At 40.3% G+C, this 23,811-nt stretch overlaps 1 protein-coding gene across 1 annotated transcript in view; it reads right to left on the reverse strand.

The window, feature by feature from the left end:
• Nucleotides 1–9,014: 9,014 nt before the first annotated feature.
• The window catches only part of LOC113018834 (obscurin-like), a 159,194-nt gene continuing 144,397 nt past the window's right edge, over nt 9,015–23,811 (reverse strand). The window contains exons 15-20 of the mRNA XM_026162232.1: nt 13,108–13,155; nt 12,313–12,328; nt 11,630–11,721; nt 10,918–10,965; nt 10,735–10,797; nt 9,015–9,219 (exon numbers count right to left, since the gene is read on the reverse strand). Coding sequence (XP_026018017.1) covers nt 9,167–9,219; nt 10,735–10,797; nt 10,918–10,965; nt 11,630–11,721; nt 12,313–12,328; nt 13,108–13,155 — 320 coding nt within the window. The 3' untranslated portion in view covers nt 9,015–9,166. The remainder of the gene's footprint in view (nt 9,220–10,734; nt 10,798–10,917; nt 10,966–11,629; nt 11,722–12,312; nt 12,329–13,107; nt 13,156–23,811) is intronic.

Here is a 23,811-nt window from a genome sequence, read left to right on the forward strand (position 1 = left end):
TTCTATAGTAAATGTTATTCCTCATTTTAACTCTGCAGGCTGATGAAGGAAACAACAAAAGATCATTGAGGTTTGTTTCAGTGCAGAGATGGTGCAGATAAGACTGCAGCTCTGTGTGAACTTGCAGTTATACAAATAACAATGTTTACACAATATTTTCCATCATTCACGTCTTTTTGAGAAGTGATCCTTCCTGTCACAGTCTGATCTACAGGTCAGAGTCTAAACACTTTCTGCATATGTTCATGGTCTCAATCATTAAACCTTTACATCTTACTGACATGTTAATATTATAAAGTATTTTCCTCATCGGGGTATGAAGAGGACAATAAAGTGCAGTGTGCTTTAGGACCTTATGTTTGCTGGATACTGATGGCTTAAAATAAGACACTGCTACACACAAAACTGTTGTCTCAAACCACAGGCTGCATTTCCTCTTTTGCATGTGGCCCAGTCGAATATGAGGCCGTTCAGTAGATTAAAAATAAACCTGTGGCAGAACAGACAGTAACACCAACAACCCTTCACACAGCATTATCGGCATTATTCTGCATTGTCATTTTTGTGGTTTGATCTTAATGTCTTTAAATTTAATACACAAACAGATGTCATGGTCCTCCAGTCCTCTCTGACTTCCTGTCAGTGCTGTTGTTGTTCCTCTCTCTCTCTCTCCTGCTGTCCTCTCCACCTGGGTGGTGCACCATTCCAGGTTCCTGCCTTTAGCCAAAGCAACTGCTGCTCATCATCCTCATCCGATGCTTAAGGTGGTGGCTGAGCTGTAGGCTTTGCTGGATTGTTGTACTTAGTTTAGTTACTGTAACCAAGACACAGAATAACTCCAGCTTTTTCATTGTAGCTGAAGTACGGGACAAACTGTTCCTTTTAACCTCAACACGAAACGCGTAATATTTTCTCTGAATACGAGATGATTCGGTTTTTTAGGGACGGTTGGCAACTCTACTAATTAACCTTATGAACAAAATAAAGTCCAACATCAGTAACATCATAGCACCACCCAGCTGTATAGAAACCCCGTCATGCTAGCTAGCGCGCAGTACGAAAAGGTCAGCATAACGAAAATAAACTCCACCCTAAACTTGGTTTATATCTGACCCAGATAGACTGCAGGTCATAACTTCTTACCTGAAGTTCAGTTCACACTCAGACCGGCGGCCGCCACGGGTCTCTGCTCCTCCTGTCTCACCTGCTGGCCTCCACCACTTGCTAATGGTACTCAATCTGTGGAGGCTCCATGATAGCCACCACACGAAGTAACGACCCTATCTAAATCCCAGTAATGATTAACGCGTTCCTGATTTTGGCATAATAACTAGTTACCGTGCTCGTTACCACAATAATAACGTAGTTACTCTAACGCGTTAGTCAACACTGGTGAGAGCTTTGTGACATTTACCGTGTTTGGAGTTTCAAGTTAGTTTGTTGTCTTGTGTAGTTCTTCTTGTCCTTAGCGGGCGACCAGCGGCGGTGGTCTGCCGCGCAACCAGTACGCTGCTGTAGGTGCCGCAGGTTCTCTTGCTTGACCAACGATTATCTTCCACGCTTTTCGATCTAAGGCGATGGTTCTTGCCTGCTCGAGGTCAAGTCGAAGGGCCTTCAAATCATCCTGGATTTGTTTCATCCATGTTTTCTTTGGTGCATTTCGATGCTCCCTCCAATCGGTGGGGCGTGTCAACCAGCGCAGGGAGGTGAATGCTGCCGCCGCCTGCCCAATTCTGGAGCGTATCTCCGCTGATGATGCCACTTTCTTCTCCTCGACAAGGGACCCCAGATATTGAAATTGTTGGACTTGTTTGATCTGCACACCATCAAGGTGGACGATCGTTGGTGAGCCGTCAGTGGTCAGGACTTTGGTCTTCTCGGCGTTAACCTTGAGGCCGTACAGTTTGGAGTGCTGGGCGATGTCATAGAGGATGTGAGTTGCCTCGGTGTCGTCTTCGGCAAAAATGGCGCTATCGTCAGCGAACATTAGATCGGTGATAAATCGATCGGTCGAGGCTTGGACTCCGCGGCGGCCCTCGAATGCTTTGCGCATTATCGCATCGATGACGATGTTGAACAACAGCGGTGACACCACATCGCCCTGCTGGACCCCTGTCATGATGGGGAATTCTTCGGACACTTCATCATGAATACGTACCTGGCTGGTCGAGCCATCGTAGGGGGTTTGTAGTAGCTCGATGATCTTCACGGGTATGTGTTCGGCTGCCAAAGCCCTCCACAAGGCTGGCCGGTCGATGCAATCAAACGCAGACTTGAAATCAATGAAGATGATGACTTTTCGGCGTCCGCATCTGATCCGTTCCTCCATGAGTCGACGTAGGGTGAAGATCTGGTCGCTGCAGCCTCGTCCGGGTCGGAACCCGGCCTGTTCTTCCCGGCTGGTCATCTCACGGTGCTTTTGAAGGCGTGATTGAATTATTTTCATAAGGACCTTGCCGACGATGGACAGTAAGCTGATGCCCCGGTAGTTTTTACATTCTCAGTTGTCGCCTTTCTTTAGGATAGGAATGACAGCCGCCTTCTTCCAATTTTCTGGTATCACATTTGATGTCCAGATCAGTTTGAATAATGAGTGTAGACATATGACGAGGACTTCTCCTCCAGCTTTGAGGGCTTCTGCTGCCACATGATCAGGGCCAGCGGCCTTGTTGTTCTTTAACGAATGGATTGTGAGTTTGACTTCTTCTACCATTGGTTCTGCATCAGACATCGACACCGTAGGAGGGTCGATGATGGGCGGCGCTGCAGCCGGACCTTGGGGCGGATCGTGATTGTAGAGTTCATTGAAGTATTCTTTCCACCGTTGCAGGCGCTCCGCAGTTGACTTTACAAACGAGCCATCCACCTTCCTGATGTTATCATTCATCGTCTTGCACTTGCCACTGAGACTACGTATGGTCTGGTACAACACCGTGTAGTCTTGTCGTTCGGCCGTATTTTCAAGTTCCTCAGTGACTTTGTTCCAGTACGCCTCACGGTCTGCTTTCATCTTCAGCTGCACATCACGGTTTAGCTGACGATACTTTTCAAAGTTGGTTAGCTTGGCCTTCTTGCGTTCAACGACCAAGTCGAGACACTCGTCCGAGATCCACGGTTGTGTGCGACGCCGGTTGTGTAGTTAGTGTGTAGTGTAGTCGTTGTTTTGTTTTGTGTGTCAGTTCTACTAGTGAATGTCACAGTTGCTGTCTTAAAGCCACCAAAGACAGATTGCAGTGTAAACGCTGAGTGACACACCTGGGGCCCGTTCTTCGTACCTCGCTAAGTAAGTTAGCTGGATTAGATTGTTGACGATTTCGCGTGATCTTGGATCGTTCGGTTCCCCGAAGCTCATCCGGGACTTGCTGTCATAGCAACAGAGCCGTAAGCGTAAACCTGCTCGGGAGCAGGTTTACTTTATGTAAACAGGATTAGATCGCGGCCACGCAGGTATGTCCGCTTCATTTATACGAAAGCAACAGCGATATTCCACCACTGTTTCACCATAAATAAATAACATCAATGTAACTAAAGATAATGCAGCACTTGATCCTTTTATTGATGTCACACAGATACATACAGGTCATTTCCTAAAAAAGGGAAATGTACTATTAACATTCTATTACATGTATGTGATTATTACAGATGTAATTCATATTTCAGAGTAGTAATTGTAAATTACTTCGTGTAATCAAGATGAGAGACCACGGCTATAAAAGCGAAGGTGGATTTGGGAAGTCTGTCCGCAGCCATGTCCTGTCCGTATACGCGAGCCAACCCATTGCGGAAGGTGCAAGATTGATAAGGAGAGTCCTCAGAATTCAGCCGTATATTGCGGGATAAGACAGGATCCTTTAGCTCAGCGCGACAGTGTGCTCATGAGAGATATCGATTTTCCCGTGAGGGTATTATTTAACTTAACCAACTTGTTGACGAGGGGGTGCAGGACCACCACTGTCTTTTTTTTGCTTCTGCCCTTTTCTTGGTTTGCTGTTATGACAAACAACAGATTATTTCAGGGTCTCTTTCCAAGAGACGAAAAGCAATATAAGTGATAAATATTACCATTCTGTAGAATATTCTTATATTTTCACTTTTTACTTGTTCCATGTTCTAGTGGGTCCTGTTGTGGCTCTAATGTGAAAGAGGATATAATATAACAATATAATATAATGTAATATAATATTGGATAATATAGTGTAATATAATACATCTACCCTACCGCCTACTGGTGTTGGCCAGAGGGGCCGATGGCGCGATATGGCAGCCTGGCTTCTGTCAGTCTGCCCCAGGGCAGCTGTGGCTACAACTGTAGCTTGCCTCCACCAGTGTGTGAATGTGAGAGTGACTGAATAGTGGCATTGTAAAGCGCTTTGGGTGCCTTGAAAAGCGCTATATCAATCCACTCCATTATTATTGTTATTATTAGATTACTTACGAGTTTAATTTGTCAGCAACTTTCTGCCAGCCCTCTCTCCTTGCTTTTGCAGCCTTTGCAGTGTTCCCTTGCGTTCTGATTAAACTCTGAAACTCCTGAAATCCCTCACTCAAGAGTTCTTGCTCTGCTGCCGAAAAATACCGAGCGCGCTCCTTCGACATTTTCGCCGACCAATCAGAGGGTTGCCGATCAATGTTTCTACTATCGATGCGTAGCCCCTTTTACGACACCCAGTGATCTCACATTACTTCATCCAGCTGTACTAATCGTCAACAGCAGGTGTGTTCGGAGAACCGGATTAGCGAGCTCACGGTTAGCGCGATGATTTGGTCTTGGATGTGTCATTTGATCTTGGATGTAGTAAGCGACGTACGAAGAACGGGCCCCTGATGTCAGACCTGCAGGATTTATCCCTGTGCTGTTCTCATCTGTGTTATAGTGGACACAAACTATTTTTTGGAGTTGCATAAATAATTTGTGTGCCTTCTTATTTGATGCAGAACACCTGATTGTTCTGTAATCAGTTTTAAATGGTTATATAAAAAAATGTCTGAGCCTTGGCTGCATTTTTAGGTAAATAGTACCATATAACTTTGTTTTTTGCAAAACTTGTGCATATTTTTTAAAAATGTACAATTTGTATTTGCATTTCAAGTTATGAAAATGATTCGTTAAACATGCTTTTGGTTTTTACAGTCAAAAATATCACTTTGTCTGAATTTAGATAAATAGTGCCTGATACATTATATCAAAATGGGTAAATAACAGATTGGCAGGATAAACAGTTTTTAAAGGTGAAATATAGAGGCCGAATCAAAAGTAGTCAAAAACAGCCAGTTATACCCTGGACCCCAGAGGGTTAAAGGCTAAAAGCAAAGTTGTCACAGAGTACTGTTTATATTTGTGTGTATTGCTGCAGCTTTTTTAAGTATTACCTTGGTGCCTTTGGGTGAAATAATGGTAATATGACTGATCCATATGCTCACAAAGAATAGCCACTTGTTTCTGTGCTACCAAAGTTCCCCGGCTTTCATTCAAAATGTGTTTATTGTCAGCACCGACACATTAAACTAGTTAAACATTATAAATGTGTTCAAGCTCACACTGAGGCCTGTGGGGCACAATCAGCCACTGAGACAGTTCACACATTTATATGTGTTTGTACATGAATATTTCATACTTTAAGAGTGCCTGTTTATTTAAGGGAGATGAACAAAGTACATTGGAATTGTACATAATAATATCATAGATGATAAATTAAATAGATTTTAAGTAGATGCTTGTGCATTCTTAAAGTCTCATATGTTGAATTGAACCATGTGATCTGTTCAAAGCCTCCCAGTCAGTGCTGTTCTCCATGACTGTCTGACTGTACATGATGTCATCAGCACAAACACTTTAAAAGTGATCATTTAGGACTTCAGCAATAATACAGACAGCAATGTAGTTAGCAATAAAACAGTTAGTTTTATTGGGAATTAACTTAAAAAACAAACAAACATCAGTCTCCTATTTTCTATCACACAGGAAAGAAGCATCAATATCTGATAAGACGTATTTATTTATTTATTTATTTTTTTTTGGGGGGGGGGGGTTCAACAGGAGAAGAATATCTCTAACAAGTTGATTTGTTCACATCTTAATTTTTAAGTGAAATGTGCATTTTGAGTTTATACACCATGTATATAACGGATAGGATAGCTCAGTAGGTAGAGTGGTGGCCCCATGATCGGAAGGTCGGTGGTTCGATTCCACTGAACGGCTACCCTGAGGTACCCCTGAGCAAGGTACCGTCCCTACACACTGCTCCCCAGGCGCTGCATTGGTGGCTGCCCACTGCTTCACTGCATGGGTTAAATGCAGAGGAACTAATTCCCTACGGGGACTAACACGCACACTTTACTTTATAAGGCGACCGTCCTTTTGCCGTATTTTTGTGTGCTGCGTTTTTCTGTCTTAACAAAAGGGGAACAAATGTGTTTAAGTTCACCCAGGATGATTTGCTTTAATTTTCACATGGTCTTACTGAGGTAATGCGAAAAGACTATGTGCACCTTAGCATATGCTACTTCCGGTGGCACCCAAAATGCACACACATGGAAGAAAAAGGTGAGAATACAAAATAAACTTACACAGGCAGACAGAACACACAACATGAATGAGGGTAGATCGCAACACTTTTGCACTTTTGCAAATATGTAATGTCCTGATAAATCGAGCAGATATTTGAAGTTTACACAGCTACATTCTCGACTGAAAATATCTTAAACATTTATTTTGTGACCAAGAAAGAGTAATATTAAAACAAAGTAGCTGCCGCCATTGTTGGAAACTGGAATTGGCCGTGCTATGAATTCTGGGTTAGTTGGGCCACAAAGAATACACCCGACCCATCCTTTCAATCTAGGAAAAGGACACATTTGGAGGAGTCTTCGAGGTTGGACAGTCTTCGTTGCGTTGCTGTAACGTTATCTTCCTACAAATGCAGCCTGCAAAGGATGCAGCCCCTGAATTTGGACACAGCTACGATACTGGAGACGGCTTCTTCTTGTTTTTGTGTTGAACACTAGTTGACCTGATCGTGACTAGTCAACGAATCGTGGCAACCCCAGTTGTTATTATTGGATGACTCTACACAGGTTTAGCTGAGAGGTCGGTAACAGAAAGTGATTATAGGGTTGTAGCTTACACCGTCCCGATCATTGTGTTCTTATTTCTTAGAGCAAAAGAAGTGTCAGTCTGGACAAATGAACAGAAAAACTAAACAGAGGCAGATTCTGTTGGCATTGATATTTTTTATATTGTCATTTGTGCTAAAATATATAATATATAATCATTGCCTTTATGTGTCCTAATATGGCTATAATTATGAAGAAGTCAGACAGTCAGAGGATTTATTTTCAACCTTCTACTATTTCCTTTATCTGTGTCTGTGCTGACAAAATGTGCTTTCTTTATTTAGAGTGCAGCTTAGTCCAGAGATGAGCTATGTTATACATTAGGAAAGCACCATGTTCTGTTTCTTCTAAAGTGCAAGACTTCATACCTTTAAATGTTTGTTTGAGACATGACTTATTACAAGTTCCTGTTTTTATAGTTTAGCAAGGTGCTTGTTTCTGCTTTTCTGCATACCTCATACACACGGTTTAAGGTCATTGAAAGGTCGCGTGTCTATGTATGGTATAGCTGGAAACACAACACGCACCACATGCAGTCTGAGCAGAAGAAAAGCTGCTCTGGAAACATGAGCAACAGTTTGACAGGTGACAGAAAGATGGTGAAGCTCAGCAAACACGAAGCAATTTGATACCAGAACAAAAGAGAAATGTCTCCCAAGAACAGCAACGACTTCACAGTTTAAAGAAGAGCGATGATTCAAAATCAAAGAGCAACTCAGAGGATAAACAGAAGAAAAGTGATTTGATTGAGAGGAGAGTGATTCTCAGAGACGGTCACTGAACAGGAGTCGTGACGACTTTCAGGACGCCTCACTGACATTCATTGATGCAGATGATGATTTGACTGTGACTAACCCAAAGATAACAGTTATATTTGTTACCATTTATGATATTTTGACTCTAAATGATGTATTTTTTATTATCGTAAAGCATTTCTAAAACCAGTAACACTGAGATTTTATCCACTTCTGTCTGTAGTTTTGTGTCATGGTCACAAGTCTGTGAAAACAAAGTGAGTGTAATCTCTAAGAGTTCAAACTTAAGTGCAAATTAAAATATTTTGATGAAAAAAAACCATCAGAAATGTTTACATGAACCAAATCACAAAAACTGGAAGATGGAGGATGGAAAACATGTAAAACAATCAGGTACTGAGCAGAATTAATGTGTGGAAATGTCACATCAGGTGTTCAGCATTAAAGGGGACATGAAACACTACATGTATAAATGCTGATGTACATCATGGAGCCCAGCTCTCAAAAACTGACACAGATGTAACTCTGACTGTGAAGCTTCATTTAAGAAATAAGTGCTTAGAGTTATAAAAAGATGTTCAGCGCCATCTTCTGTCAGTACAGAGCATCACATCACCAGGTCAGTTGGTTCGTTTCAGTCAAAAGACTCACATCAGTTTATGTTAAGTAACTAATAGCAGAACCAATAACTCAGTGAAAATAAGGACACTAAAACTAAACATCAGTTTAATGGGGTCACTGTTGCTGTGCTGCAACAATGAGTTTTATGTTAAAACGGAGGACATACTGTCTGCTTCACCGTCTGTCTCTTTAGCAGTAAGAGGTTCTGCGCTGTTTGGTTAGCTGCACTGACACAGGAAAATCCAGCTGTTAGCTGTAATGTTCAGGTCTGTGAAGCACTTTATGAACGAGGACTTCATGAAGGAGAGTCTGTTTGACATGTTTTGTGAACTTTTAAGTTCTTATTTCTTAAATCCAGTTTCACAGACAGTTACATCTGAGTCAGTGTTTGAGAGCAGGGCTCTAAGATGTAAATTATCATTTATACATGTGGTGTTTTTTAATGTCCACTATAAAGGACAAATGTAATTTCATGCATTTGAACCTGCTTTACATACAAGAACATGTTTGAGTAAATATTTAACTATTTTTCACGTAGAACCACTTAACAGTGTCCCAGCTGTAGATCTTCTGTCGTGAGCTGAGAGAAGAAGTGTTTCTATAATCTGCTGCAGAGGACTGTGGAAATGTTTGCTGCATAAATCAGCAGCTACAAACACTGAGAACCTGCCTGGATATCAGCATAAGGACGTGTGTGAGGGGTCACTGGCTGCCCCTGTGTCTGTCCCACCTGTGTTGGAGAACAATAAGGTTTATTATAAAAGCATTGTCTCCCTTGATGCAACGTGAAGTTCTGTTTTGTGTTTGAGTCTTTACAGGGTGTGTAATGTTACTGTACCTTATAGGATTTGTTCAGAAGGCGCAGACAGACTCTGTATCTGTGTGGACGAGGAAATCATCTGGTTTTACTTTCATGTAAACATCTGGCCTCAGACACATAACTTATCATTTGTAATTTGTTCTGTGTTGTAAAGATTTTTTTTGCAAAACATGTGAAGCTGAAACACTTCTCCATCTTCTTCTGTATCAGTAAAAAAACATTAAGACCTCTCCTGGGAACTGACAGTGACTTGAAAAAGTATCATACCCTTTGAACGTTTATACATTTTGTCACCTTACAACCACCAACTTAAATGTTCTTATTAGGATGTTCTGTGATAGACCAACACAAATAGTGCAGAACTGTGAAGTGGTATGAAAATGATACATGGATTTCAAAATTTTTAAGCAAATAAAACTCTGAAAAGTGTGGCATGCATTTGTTTTCAACCCACCTTCATCAATACTTTGTAGAGACACTGCTCGCTGCATTTACAGCTGCAAGTCTTTCGGGGTTTGTCTTTACCAGCTTTGCACATCTACAGACTGAAATGTTTGCCAATTATTTGTTGCAAAATGGCTCAAGCTCAGCCAGACTGTGAACAGCAATTTTTCAAGTCTTGCCACAGATGCTCAGTGGGATTTAGGTCTGGACTTTGACTGAGCCATTCTAACACAAGAATATTCTTTGATCTAAACCAGGGGCAGGCTGGTGTCCTGCAGGTTTTAGAGATCACCCTGGGTTTGCAGTTGTAGCATGCTTTTTCCATTTTTGGATGATGGATTGAACAATACTCCTTGAGATGTTCACAGCTTGGGATATTTTTTTATTACCTAACCCTGCTTTAAACTTATCTCCAACTTTATCCCTGACCTGTCTGGTGAGTTCCTTGGTCTTCATTGATGCTGTTTGTTCACTAATGTTCTCTAACAAACCACTGAGGCCTCCACAGAGCAGCTAAATAGGTGACTTCTGAAGGTAAATGAATGCACTGGATTTAAATGAGGGATATCAGAGTACAGGTGGCTGAAAACAAATGCACGCCACACCCTTCAGACTTTTACTTTTTAAAATTTTGAAAACCATGTATCATTTTCATACCACTTCATAATTATGTGCTACGTTGTGTTGGTCTATCACAGAAAATCTCAATTAAAAAAAAGGTGTCAAAATGTGTAGAAGTGCAACAGGTATGAATACTTTTTCAAGGTACTGTAAGCTCATGCTTTGTTCAGATTGATCAGAACTAAATACACAGATTAAAAAAGATGAAAAGAACCAAAATAATACATTTGAATAAATGTATTATTCAAATGGGGGGGGAATAAATGTCCCCCCTCCCAGCCCCAAAATGAATTTCATACTAATTAAAAAAACTTTCCAAACCAGGTTTTCTTTTTATAAAATTAACTTTGGTGTACTCACTCTTAGTTCTAAGATCTTTAAACTCAATAAGAGAGGAGGTGATGTCATCGTATTCATCTGAACCTGCAATGTTCATATTTTATTTACAGGATTGTAAAAACATACCACATGAAATTAGTTTCATTAAATCAAAAACAAGTTTCATCTCTAACTGCTCTGTGATTTCCAGCACATATACTGTACCATTTCTATTTTTCACTTGTGTGACTGATTCATAGACGTCAGCAGTACCTAAAGAAAAAAACAAGCCAGGCTCACATTAATCATTTTATTACAGTTACACTAAAGATCAGAGCAAACACAGAAACACTGTGTGAGTCAAAACCAGGACTGTAAGATCTTTAAATGTTCTTTAAAAAACTGCTGAACACAAACTGAACCTGATAAATGTTCGTGTTAATGGAGGTTTAATAAAAGTCAGTATCCATCCATCCATTCGCTTCTGCTTATCCTTTTCAGGGGCGCTGGAGTCTATCCCAGCTGTCATAGGTCGAGAGGCAGGCTACACCCTTAATGTGTGTGTATGTGTTAGTCCCCATAGGGAAATAGTTCCTCTGCATTTAACCCTTTCACCCAGTGAAGCAGTGGGCAGCCACCAATGCAGCACCCGGGGAGCAGTGTGTAGGGACGGTACCTTGCTCAGGGGTACCTCAGGGTAGCCGTCCAGTGGAGTTGAACCCCCGACCTTCCGATCATGGGGCCACCACTCTACCTACTGAGCTATCCCTGGACAGGTCGCCAGTCTGTCGCAGGGCTCACACACAGGGACAGACAACCATTCGCGCTCACATTCACTCCCACATTCACACCTATGGGCAATTTAGATTGATCAATTAGCCTTTCCCCACTAAAAGTCAATATTAATAATGATAATAAAGATGGTTTAAATACTGACCATGTTGAAGAGAGCCGTACACATGAGTTTCATTCTGGTTGACTCCATGATTTGTGGAGGAGCCCGGACTGTGACTCTCAGACTGGATCGACCTAAAACAGGAAATAAACATAATTGTCATGGTCCTCGGTCTTTTGACCCAACGGTTTGTGTTTTTCATTATTATGATATTGTGTTTGTTCTGTTTGTGTACTGGGGTTTAGACTTTTTAGTTCCCAAAGTTTGGTTTCTGTGTTTCCTCTGTTTAGAGTCTGCACTTAGAGTCTCTGTGCATTTCCTGTTTTATTGTGAAGATCCATGTCTTCTGTTAGTGTGTTCAGATTATGTTTCCCCTGTCTCGTCAGTTCGATTTGGTTCAGCTGTGTCTGCCTCCTGTTTGCTATTCCACGTTTCCCTCTGTGTGTATTTATAGTGTGTGTCCTCGTGTGTTTGTTGCTGGTTCGTCTGTGTTCTTTCCCTGCATCATTCTGTGTCGTCCGCAGTGTCTCCCTGCATCATCATTTTGCCTTTGCTGTTTCTGTTTGTTTCACCTCTTTATGAATAAAACTTATTTGCATCTCAGCTGCCTGCATCTTAGGTCCTAATTCTCAACCTCCACTCATCTGCCACGGCAGACGTGACAACAATAAATTCAAAAGTAACTGATGTTTGTTTAAAATAATAATAAAAAGTATTTTACCAACCTGGTGAAGCATGAATCTGTAAGATAAGATAAGAATACTTTATTAATCTCAGAGGAAACCAAGCGGTCACAGTGGGCTCAAAGACAGTAAGAACAGTAACTGACTAAACTAAATAATATAATATATCACAAAGTATGAATAATAATGCACACCACAAAAAGTAGAGAATTTCAATTCTGTTGTACCAGCTGCAAATGGCAGCATTTCATCGTGCAGTCGATGGATGTTAGTAGCAGCAGGTATAGAGTATTGCACATTGAGATATTTACAGACACCAGTGTGTGCATGTGTGCTTTCACATGATGATGTATGTTGTAGAGTCTGACAGCAGCTGGAAGGAAAGATCTCCTAAATCTCTCCTTCACACTGTGGGTGCAGCAGCCTGTCACTGCAGGAGCTGCTCAGTGCTGTCAGAGTGACCTGCATGGGGTGGGAGGTGTTATCAGAAACAGGGGTTACAGCTGAGCCACCATCCTGTCACTGACTGCCTCCACTGGGTCATGAGGACGTCCCAGAACAGAGCTGGTCTTCTTCATCAGACTGTTCAGATTCTCTCATTTACAATTATTATGTTTAATTGTTTCACTGATATTTTGTGTCATCAGATCAGAATGAATGTTTGAATATTTAAAGTGAATGTAGTAAATAATCTCTGTAAAACTATCTAATAGTGAAATGTTCATATTTTATTTACAGGTTTGTAAAAACATACATTATCACATGAAATTAGTTTCATTAAATCAAAAACAAGTTTCATCTCTAACTGCTCTGTGCTTTCCAGCACATATACTGTACCATTTCTGTTTGTCACTTGTGTGACTGATTCATAGACGTCAGCAGTACCTAAAGAAAAAACAAGCCAGGCTCACATTAATCATTTTATTACAGTTACACTAAAGATCAGAGCAAACACAGAAACACTGTGTGAGTCAAAACCAGGACTGTAAGATCTTTAAATGTTATAAAAAACTGCTGAACACAAACTGAACCTGAGAATGTTTGTGTTAATGGAGGTTTAATAAAAGTCAATATTAACAATGATAATAAAGACTGTTTTTCAATGCTGACCATGTTGAAGAGAGCCGTACACGTGAGTTTCATTCTGGTTGACTCCATGATTTGTGGAGGAGCCCGGACTGTGACTCTCAGACTGGATCGACCTAAAACAGGAAATAAACACAATAAACTCAAAAGTAACTGATGGTTGTTTAAAATAATAATAAAAAGTATTTTACCAACCTGGTGAAGCAGGAATCTGTGAAAGAGACAAATGTTATTACACATGTTTGTCATGTATAAATTGTTCCACTGATATTTAGTGTCATGAGATCAGAATACATGTATATGTGTGAATAATTAAAGTGTATGTAGTAAATAAACTCTCTAATACAGCATGAAAAGAAGAGGCTCTTACACTTGGACTGTCTGCAGCGATACAACAAGAGCAGGAGAATAATAATGAGAGAGACTCCACAAACCAGTCCAACCATCAACCACACAGGAGATGAAGAGCTGTCAGCTCCTGACACAGTTACTGTGAACAAACAACAAACAATAATTAATTATTAATAAAGTATAAAACAAACACTGAGAGCACAAATCTCTGCTAAGGCAGCTCACTCTGTTGACAGCATTTACTTTTAAAGGAACAATATTGTATTTTCTGTGTATTTATTTTGTTTTATTTGTACTGTGAGAAGTTTGTAGTTCAGTAAAAATAAGTCCAAAGGCAGATTTGTTTCAACATGACAACAAGAGCAGATGTGAAATGTAAAAGTGAGGTCAGAGGTCAAACAAATGATATTTTAAATGTTTATACAGTACTTTCTATATGTTGACAAGACACAACACCTTTGTAAGAATCATAGTTTTTTATGTCATAAGGATTTTTTTTAGTCATAAAGTTGACCTTGAAGACCTCGGTGGCTGTAGCCAAATGTTAATGGATAGTTAACATGACTGCAGCTCGTCAGTGAGGTAACCAGGCAGGTCTGCTGGGATCCTTTCTAGGAAAATAAGGTTTGTATGCTAACAGATTTTCCCCTTGTTTCAGTTTCTTCATGCTTCAAGATTTGTTTTCATGCCATCATTCACCTCCAGTCAGACGCCTGCCACCTTGGATCATTGCCCCCCTATTCACCACCACCGCTGCCCCCCTCGGAGCCTCTTCCTCACTTGCCTGCCTGCCCATCGTTCAGCAGTTTCCACAGACCTCTGCCTTCATCCACTAAACCCAGCTAGTCTGGACTCCAAGTAAGGCATTGTTGCAGCCACTTTATGAACACTCTCTGTCTTGTCACATTCCCTCAGATTTCCTGCCCTAACTGCTCTCTCCTCTCCCACAGATCTGCCGCCCTCACGCTGTTATGTCCGCTCCTCTGGCCTGTCTCTCTCACCTCAGTTAAGATCTTTTTGTAGGACTCGCTCATTAAGTTTAGGTTCATTTATGTTTTGTTCTTGTTGACTGAGTCAAAGCTCACAATCTGTTGTGTTAAATAAATTATCCTTTGTTTGATAAAGAAACTGACTCATTACATCCTCTGCTGTTTCCACCTGAGTCCATCACTTGAGTCCTGAATCACAACAATATTAAACCTGACAATTTAGAGATATTACATAATAGTTTTATAAAGTTCTGACTAAATAGACTCAGGTGGCTTCAAAACATTAAAAGAGATAATATGATGTTATTTCTCAGTCATGAAACTCATTTACAGAAAGACACACTGTTTTGATCCTGCTCACCTTTAACTGACATCCAGCTCTGTGCTGACTCTCTTCCTGAGTACTGACACTTGTAGAAACCTTCATCAGACTTTGACACTGCAGAGATCTTCAGCTCCCCTCGGGTATCATTTTCAATAAGTTTGTCATTGTGATAGAAAAACACATTGGAAAGTATTTTTTGTGTTCTCAAACTGCAGCTCAGATTAACAGAAGCTCCCTCAGTCACAGGATGAACAGGACTCACCAGGATAGAAACATTACCATCATCTGTGAAACAATCACACACAATTGTTTCAGTCACATCAGCTGGTGCACACTTTGAGAAAAAGCTGTGAGTCGTGTCTCATGATCTACATGCAGATCTGGTTTTCTGAGTGATTATGAGGACTGGAAATATAGTTGGGTTGTTCCCTGCAGGAGTCAAATTATTGACGGTGACATTATTGAATGGTTGAAGGTGAAATTGTAAATGTTTGTATGTTTGTGTTATTTTGCATGACGTGTTTCCCAAATTTCTCTGAATTGAGACATTAAAGGTTCATCTAATGTGACGACAGCGATGTTGAGCTTTGTTGAGTTTTATTCTGACACAGAAAATATAAAATACTGTTGGCAAATTAAGACAAACTGGATTATGAAAGGATGAAATTAGACAAACAACCAAGAATATTTTGATGCTTTTCTGTCTGAAATTGTCTGAAATTCTCATTTTTGTTTGTGTTGCCACATAGAATTACTTCACATACAGCAAAGCTGGGACAAATGTTCATGTGACGTCTAAATCATTCAGATCCAAGAAGTAAATGTATAATAACATACTCTGTACAGTGATGTTGACTGCACTGCTGAACTCTCCTGATCCAGACTCACACCAGTACACTCCAGTATCTGACTTTGATGTGTTGAAGTTACATGTGGATCCAGTCATTCTCCTACAGTCAGAGAGTCGGCCGTCCTCAGAGAACTTCCTCACTCTCCACTCAGTGAAGTTTCCCTCACAGGTCAGTGAGACAGAGTCAGAGGTGAAGTGTTGCACTCTGTCAGGACTCACTGTGAGAGACGCTGCTGAATGAACATCTGGAAACAACATGCAGTGAAGAGACAAAGCTCACAGATGTTAGGATTCAAAATATCACAGTGAAAATATTTGTTTGTTTGAAGCTTTTGTTTTGAAAATCAAATTTAATAGTTCAATATGATAAAGTGTTTGTTTGGTGAGACAACACTGAGTCTGACAACAAGCCCTGAATCACACAGACAGTCAAATCAATGGAAAACAAAGGAGCCGAATACTGACATGTTTAAGATGATCTAACCCACATGCTTTATCTGCTGGCAGCTCATGTAGAGCTTGGTACAGGTCATGTGACATCATGAGCTTTGAGTCATCACTCTCAGCATCATCCACCTGATACAGATCACTCTGAACACACTTCAGTCATTTGCTGTAATGTTTCTGCCATAATTCTGTGATATTGTCTGTTTCACAGATTCCTTCTACAGTGAGATATTTTGCAGCAGCAGGACCAAAACTAAAAACCTTTGAAGTATATTTTAAATGAACAATAACAGCAGCTGTTATTTGTGACGTCTTCTTCTAGCGTCCATCTGTAGTCAGTGTTTCTCTTGTATTTGTCAGAGCTGTTAACCTGCCTGCTGACATCTTTGTTTCTTTATTAACTATATTTGACTTTTTTATCTGAACACCTACCTGAGCACCAAACAAAGAGTCTTAACTGTGTAAATCCTGTCTGTGCACCAAGTAAAAATAATCAGTACAAACAGTAACATGAGTTTAAATATCAAAACATTTAAAATGTCATAGATGTCTTTTGTTTTTCATGTTATCACATTAAATAAAAACTGAAAAATAAGAAAAGGAAACGAAGAAATTCAGTTTGGTTTGATCACAGAGAGAAAGGAAAATATTCAGTTCAGTTCTTCTTTTGGGGAGTTTTAATGTACACAGGCATAAATGGTTGTCATGGAGATGAGATTTTAATGGTCTAAATGTTGTTGAATAAAAATGATGACCTAACATGAGCTCATTGAAAGGACAGAGAGAAACAAACTGACCTGCAGACCAGACAAACTTTGGTTGACTGTGATCAGTGTGATACTCTGGGTCTCCTCTTCCAGCTCTGCACACATATCCTGCTGTGTGTGTCTGTCCATGAATGATGTAGGAGTCCTGTGCAGTCCCACTGCCATCAGGTAGCAGCTCATAACTGGAGGATTTCTCTGATAGATCAGGAACAGCTTTATACCAGTAGAAGCTCCATCCTGCAGACGGATGTTCAACCTCACAGTTCAGAGTTACTGAGGCTCCAGGACTCAGCCATGATGGAGACACAGTGAGGACAGGACGGGGTTTATCTGTTCAACAAAGATTTTCTCTCAGTGAACATGTAGTACAGTCTCTGAACAGTGAGCTCAGTTTATACAAAGAATAATAATCTCAGTCTATATGAACAGAAACACATTTTACAAAGTGTTCAAACAGCTTAAAGGAAATATGACAGCAAGCAGGAGAAACCTGAGTGAGGGGAAGAGATTCAACAAGAGAGCAAGTTATAAACAGATGCATTTTTACTTCCAGTCTTTGACAGTGATGGTGTCCAACTTCAGTCCTTGTGGATAAAATCTGTTTGATGCAGTTTAATTGAGGATTTGTTGAGTCACAGTTGGTTGTCTTTGGTGTCAGTTAGCATGCTATGTGCTTGTTCTTTACTAAATCTGATGTTGAAGCCTCTGATAGCTAAGATGAGACCTAGTAAGGTTGTTTTATATTCTTTTGCTGTGGAAGCTGACATTTCCTGTCGATGTGCACAGATGTCTTTAGGCCACATTAATAAGCACGCTGCCATTACAGGGAGCAGTTTGGATGTGATTTCCAGCTGAACTGTTAGGAATGCTGGAATAAGACCTCAGTGTTTATGTTGCACAACAGGCCAGGTTAATTAGTCGAGTGCAGATCTTGGCGTTGAAACCTGATACTGCTGAACCTTAATGATCCACCTCTAGGAGATCTGAACTTCCACTGAAATCTTCTGTTCCTAATAATAATGTATACTTTATTAATCCCCATGGGGAAACTCCTCTCTGCATTTAACCCATTCACTCAGTGAAGCAGTTAGCAGCCACTGGCCGCCCGGGGAGCAGTGTGTAGGGATGGTACCTTGCTCAGGAGTACCTCAGGGTAGCCGTTCAGTGGATTAGAGCCCCCGACCTTAAGACCTTAACAAATCCCCTGGATTCCTGATGGATCAACTGATATTCCAGAGAAACTGACTCACACTTCTGAACTGTGACACGACTCCACCATAAACTCTGTTACTGCGACACACAGAGGATTTAATCCAAGAACTGATTCCACACCAGACTGTGACTGTGAAAAGTTTTCTCTGTAAATCTGTGGACAGCTGATTTTGTGCTTTCAGTGTTGTAATTCCATTCATTGTGTTGGTGTTGTACTGGTAACTCACTGTGTTACTGATTATTCCTAACCAGCCACTCTGCAGGTCTAGTGAGTAAACTGAGTCGGCTCATATTGATCAGAGTTTGAAGAGCAGCTGAAAGAAAGCTGGTTAACCCTGAAGGAGCTAACACAGGTTAACTTGTAGTTCACACAGATAAGAGTCAAACTAACTTGAACTGGACAGAGAGAGAGACATTTATTTATATTATTGTTTTACTTTTATTTATTTTACTCTGGTTTTTGGATGCATAAATTAATGTAAACTGGAAACTGTTTGTATATTTCCGTGCCTTCTGTTTCCCAAAAACAAGTTCAAAGTTCACCCTGATCTGTGGTCTGTTATTTTAGGGCAGCTAGGTATAAACTGCTGGTGTGAACAAAGACTCTGGTCCTAGTTATCTGTAAATGTCTATGTAACCCATGGTTATTTTTATTGTAAATGGGTTTTTTTTTTTAAGTTTTACTCTTTGTTAAGTTTAAGTTTTCCTATGTACCGTGAATGCACCTCAGCGCTGCTCTACGGTGTGCATTATATGTGCTCCATATTTATGGAACGCCAGGACTGCCATAATGAATTAATTAAATACACCATTAAATAATTAATTAAATGTGGCAATAATTAATTAAAATTGGAATTAATTAATTAAATAAATAGTTATGATATATGTAATTAATTAATTATTGACACATTTAATTAATTATTTATGTATTTCACGTTTTAATTAATTATTGACACATTTAATTAATTAATTATTGACATATTTAATTAATTATTTATGTATTTCACATTTTAATTAATTATTGACACATTTAATTAATTATTGACACATTTAATTAATTATTTAATGATATATTTATTTATTTCATTTTGGCAGTCCTGACGCCTGGCTCTCATCATGAAATAATTTTATCTGTCAGCCTCACCCATCAAACTCAGGGGGCGGGGTTAACGCTGATCGAGTCAAAACCATTGCTTTGGCCTGGTGGCCATTGTTTCTAGCACACAACAACCGGCATGTGGAAGCTAACAGAACTGAGCTTTGAAAAACCCTGTTTGTGTGTTACCAAATACCGTTTTAATATTTTTTTAGCCGAGAATGTAGTGGTTTAATCTTCATGTGTCTGGTCGGTTTGTCAAGATACAGCCTCTTTGCAAAAGTGTTTCGATGATTTCGGAGATGTCGTCCCAGTCTCACGGCAAAGCGTGGGATAGACCCGCTCGCCTCGCAAGCAATCCCACCGACAAAGCGCAGGCCCCGGTACACAGCTGTAGTAACCCCCGCTGACTTCTTTTACTGAGGTTATATTTATCGGTGTTTTATTTCCTGATGTTCTTATGTGTCCTACGTGTTTCAGTCGCCAATTCTGAATTATAACTAACATTAAAAACATGTTTAGGAGGAGAGAGAGCAAATAAATCTGTTTAACATCTGATCTTTGGGTTTTTGTTCAGTAATCAGCGTGACCTGTGTATAAACACATAAAAGAGATAACGTTGGTGTTTCCGTCATGTAGTAACTGCTGGCTTTAACTGTACAAAGGTTGTTCGACACTATGAAACACATACAGACTTCATGATGTTCGGCTAATATTTTTATTGTGAATATTAATCACGCTGACCTCGCTCTGTACACCACGCAGCGAGGTCAGCATATCCACGATATCCTCAGCTCCATGAGTTAACACAAAGTTTCCCAGCTGACTATCTAACTGCCAACTATTCCAGAGACGTGAAAATATACAGCATAAAGAAAAGTGTAAGAGACTCAGCAGCAGATTAGAATAACAGTTTGTGGCGTGAATAAGACACGGCGGGACCACGGAGCAACGTTCAGAGTCATCTTTATTTACATCTCACCACACCACAACACCCCCAAACCCCTCAGTCCCCGTGTTTTTAACTAGGCGGGCGTGATTAAGGATGCCGTGCAGGTGCGTCCGCCCTCCCTGCACGGCACCGCAGACCACGCCCCACCACACAGTTATACATTTAATAAATCACCAAATGAATCCAAGAAACGAGCAAACCTGTTCCGACAATTTGAATTTGTATTCCCTCAGCTGCAGACTCGCTGCTGTTTAAATGTTTGAAAAGGAAGATTAGATATAAACAAACGTCAAACATAGACTCAGTCTGCCTTCACATTTGATATGAGGCCAGCACGTATAGTGGCCTCAGCAGGCTATTACTGAAATACACGTGCTATATCATAAACTATGATATAAACAGGGAGGTCCTATTAACATGTTTAGTTTTAAAGGACACCTTCCTGCCTTTAGTCTCATTCATGAGCAGTATTCGTTTTCTTCTAACATCCAGAAGTCTGCACAATGTGTTTCATAGTTTGTAACAAGCCTTTGACAGGTAAACATAACATGACCGAAAAAGCAAAAAAAAAAAAAAAAAAAAAAAAAAAGAGAGAGAGAGAGAGAGAGAGAGAGAGTGTTGACATAAGAAGAGAAAATGCTCTCAATTACGGAGACAGGCAAATGGTTCATTTATGTTTGATGTGTGTTTATTCCTCCCTAAATATCGTCGGTGAAGTTTGCCATGCACGTCAGATTTTCCTGCGCATTTTTATACCTCTGCCAACAGAGAGAGAAAAAAAATCACATTCTAACAGACAGCTGGTGCTTAGAATACAGTTGAATAACTATTAAAAAACAGATGATATTTAGATGATAGTTCAGTCTAACACATGTGCCAGTGAACCATTAAACGTCTGTGAAACTATGCAGTTATGAAACGTAACTTTAACCTCAGCCAAACCGATTTGCTCAGTTGTAAATAAAACAGCGAAGTAAACGTGACCCGACAGACAGAACCTGAGTGAATGAAGTCCAGCGTTTAACCACTGAGAGCTAAAACTCAGCTGAGGTTTGAAAGCTGTGTGCTGGTGATTGGACATCAGCCGCTGATGAAGCTGTTCGCCTATAAAGTGCTCTGTAAGGAAACAAGCTCCAGCAGCTCTGCGCTCGGGGAAAATACTATATTTACTTATCTTGTGCAGTTAAACTGTGACTATCACCAGGTAACTAGGCGTGTTTCTTGAATTAGCAGCAGGTGTTAAACAGCTGACAGATGAGGAGGAGGATGCATGCAGGTAAACTGAGGGTCTGCTGAGCTGATCGCTGGTTTCGTGAGAAAAATGTCAGCTCGTTCTTTATGTTACAGAAGCACAGAGACACAAGACCAGGCGGAAAGAGACGATCGTTCGGTGAAAATGAGAATCTGCGAATGCAACATGTGGAACACGGAGAGTGGAATATGTAAACAAACCGGTTAATGTACCCCCTCGGTGCGCTCTGCATGCTAACTGTTAGCAGAGCTAGTGAAATCTCTGAAAACATCTGAGCACTTTTGCAAACATGTTCTATGTTGACAACCTGACCAGACATACCGACATTCGCGGCTAAAACACTGTTAAAAGTGTAGCTGGTGACAGAAAAACGGCCTGTGATTTGATCTGCATTCTGGGATAACTGGCTGCCCCAAGTCTACACAAGCAATCGATTATCTAGGATCGACCTGTTTTGACTTACTTTGCACGGCAACCAATCAAATGTTAGAGAAGCTGCATGGGCAGCGTTAACCCCGCCCCCTGAGTTTGATGGGTGAGGCTGACAGATAAAATTATTTCATGACGAGAGCCAGGCGTCAGGACTGCCAAAATGAAATAAATAAATATATCATTAAATAATTAATTAAATGTGTCAATAATTAATTAAATGTGTCAATAATTAATTAAAATGTGAAATACATAAATAATTAATTAAATGTGTCAATAATTAATTAATTAAATGTGTCAATAATTAATTAATTAAATGTGTCAATAATTAATTAATTAAATGTGTCAATAATTAATTAAAATGTGAAATACATAAATAATTAATTAAAGGTGTCAATAATTAATTAATTACATGTGTCATAACTATTTATTTAATTAATTAATTCCAATTTTAATTAATTATTGACACATTTAATTAATTATTTAATGGTGTATTTAATTAATTCATTATGGCAGTCCTGGCGTTCCATACATATTGTCTGCGCGGAGCAAGGTACATCTCTCTGTATATTGCACTGTGTTTAATGGGTAAAAGAGCTCCATGAAACTTTGTTTTGAGCAGTGATTTTGTTTTGTAGATGCACAAAGCTGTTGTGGAACTTTCAATCCTGTTGAGCTACAGAGTTAATGTATTGTGTGAAGAATATCCTGGTGAGTCTCGAATTATGCAAATTGAATTGTGATACACAGTCTGGTTTCAAAGTTATAAAATCGGTCAGGATATGATGTTTTGTTGGAAATGTGATTGCAGAAGCTGTTAAGGATTTCTTAGCTGTGTTAGCCCTGTGAGAAGTATGCTAGCATACCCACATGTGCTCCCTGGGCTAATGCGCTTGCATGAGACACTTTTCATGGTTCACTTGATTTGCGCTAAAATGTATAACATTGTTATTGGCCAGTAAGAACTGTATAGATGTATGATATGTAAAGACACTTCGAGGAATTTGATTTTACTTTTTAAAATTTGTACAAATGGGATACAGGGAAGATTAGTCGGTAGAAATATGTGCTTTATTACAAGAGAAGTGATTGCTCCGCAGATTTGTGTGCAGGCTGTTTTTTAAAGAAAAAAAACCAGCCTGCAGCAGATCTTTTTGGTAGAAATCTGCTGCAAGGACCGAGCGGTGCCATTTAAGGACTAGGGATCGGTACCGGTATCGGTTCTGACATAAACAGTAGTAGCCAGACCGAAAAGCAGCGCACATTTCGGTGCTTTATTTTGGTGCTTTTTATTCGTGAGATGTCATACACTTTGGACTCTAGCCAATCATTTTTCCTTTCCAAGGATAGAAGGCGGGCCCAGGTACGTATGTTCTTTTAGAGCAGAGCTACAGATTAAAAATGCCCAAGGCGAAGCAGTCAAAAGTCTCGCTGTACTTCACAGCAAAAGATGCAAACTCAGCAGCCTGCAACAAGTGCTTTAAGGTGATACTGTGATACTGTGCAAAGGAGGTAACACCTCGAATCTGATGAAACACCTGGCGAAGCATACCGTTTTTTTAAAAGCCGAGAAATGCGCCGTATTTGATAGCTTGCTGCAAGACCTCACACCGAGCAGCGCATCTACTGCGGGTGTGGTGCCTGTTATCAGACCCGGAGCTAGCAACATCCCCCAAGAACCCGAAGAGGAGAGTCCTGGCCCGTAGCCCTGCCAGGGTAGCAGAAATGATGATGGATGATGATGGCAGCAGCAGCCGTTCTTCTCTGCGTGAGTAGCTTAGCCGT

Source organism: Astatotilapia calliptera, chromosome 3 (genome assembly GCF_900246225.1).
Source record: "Astatotilapia calliptera chromosome 3, fAstCal1.2, whole genome shotgun sequence".
In the NCBI taxonomy this organism is placed as follows: Eukaryota; Metazoa; Chordata; class Actinopteri; order Cichliformes; family Cichlidae; genus Astatotilapia; species Astatotilapia calliptera.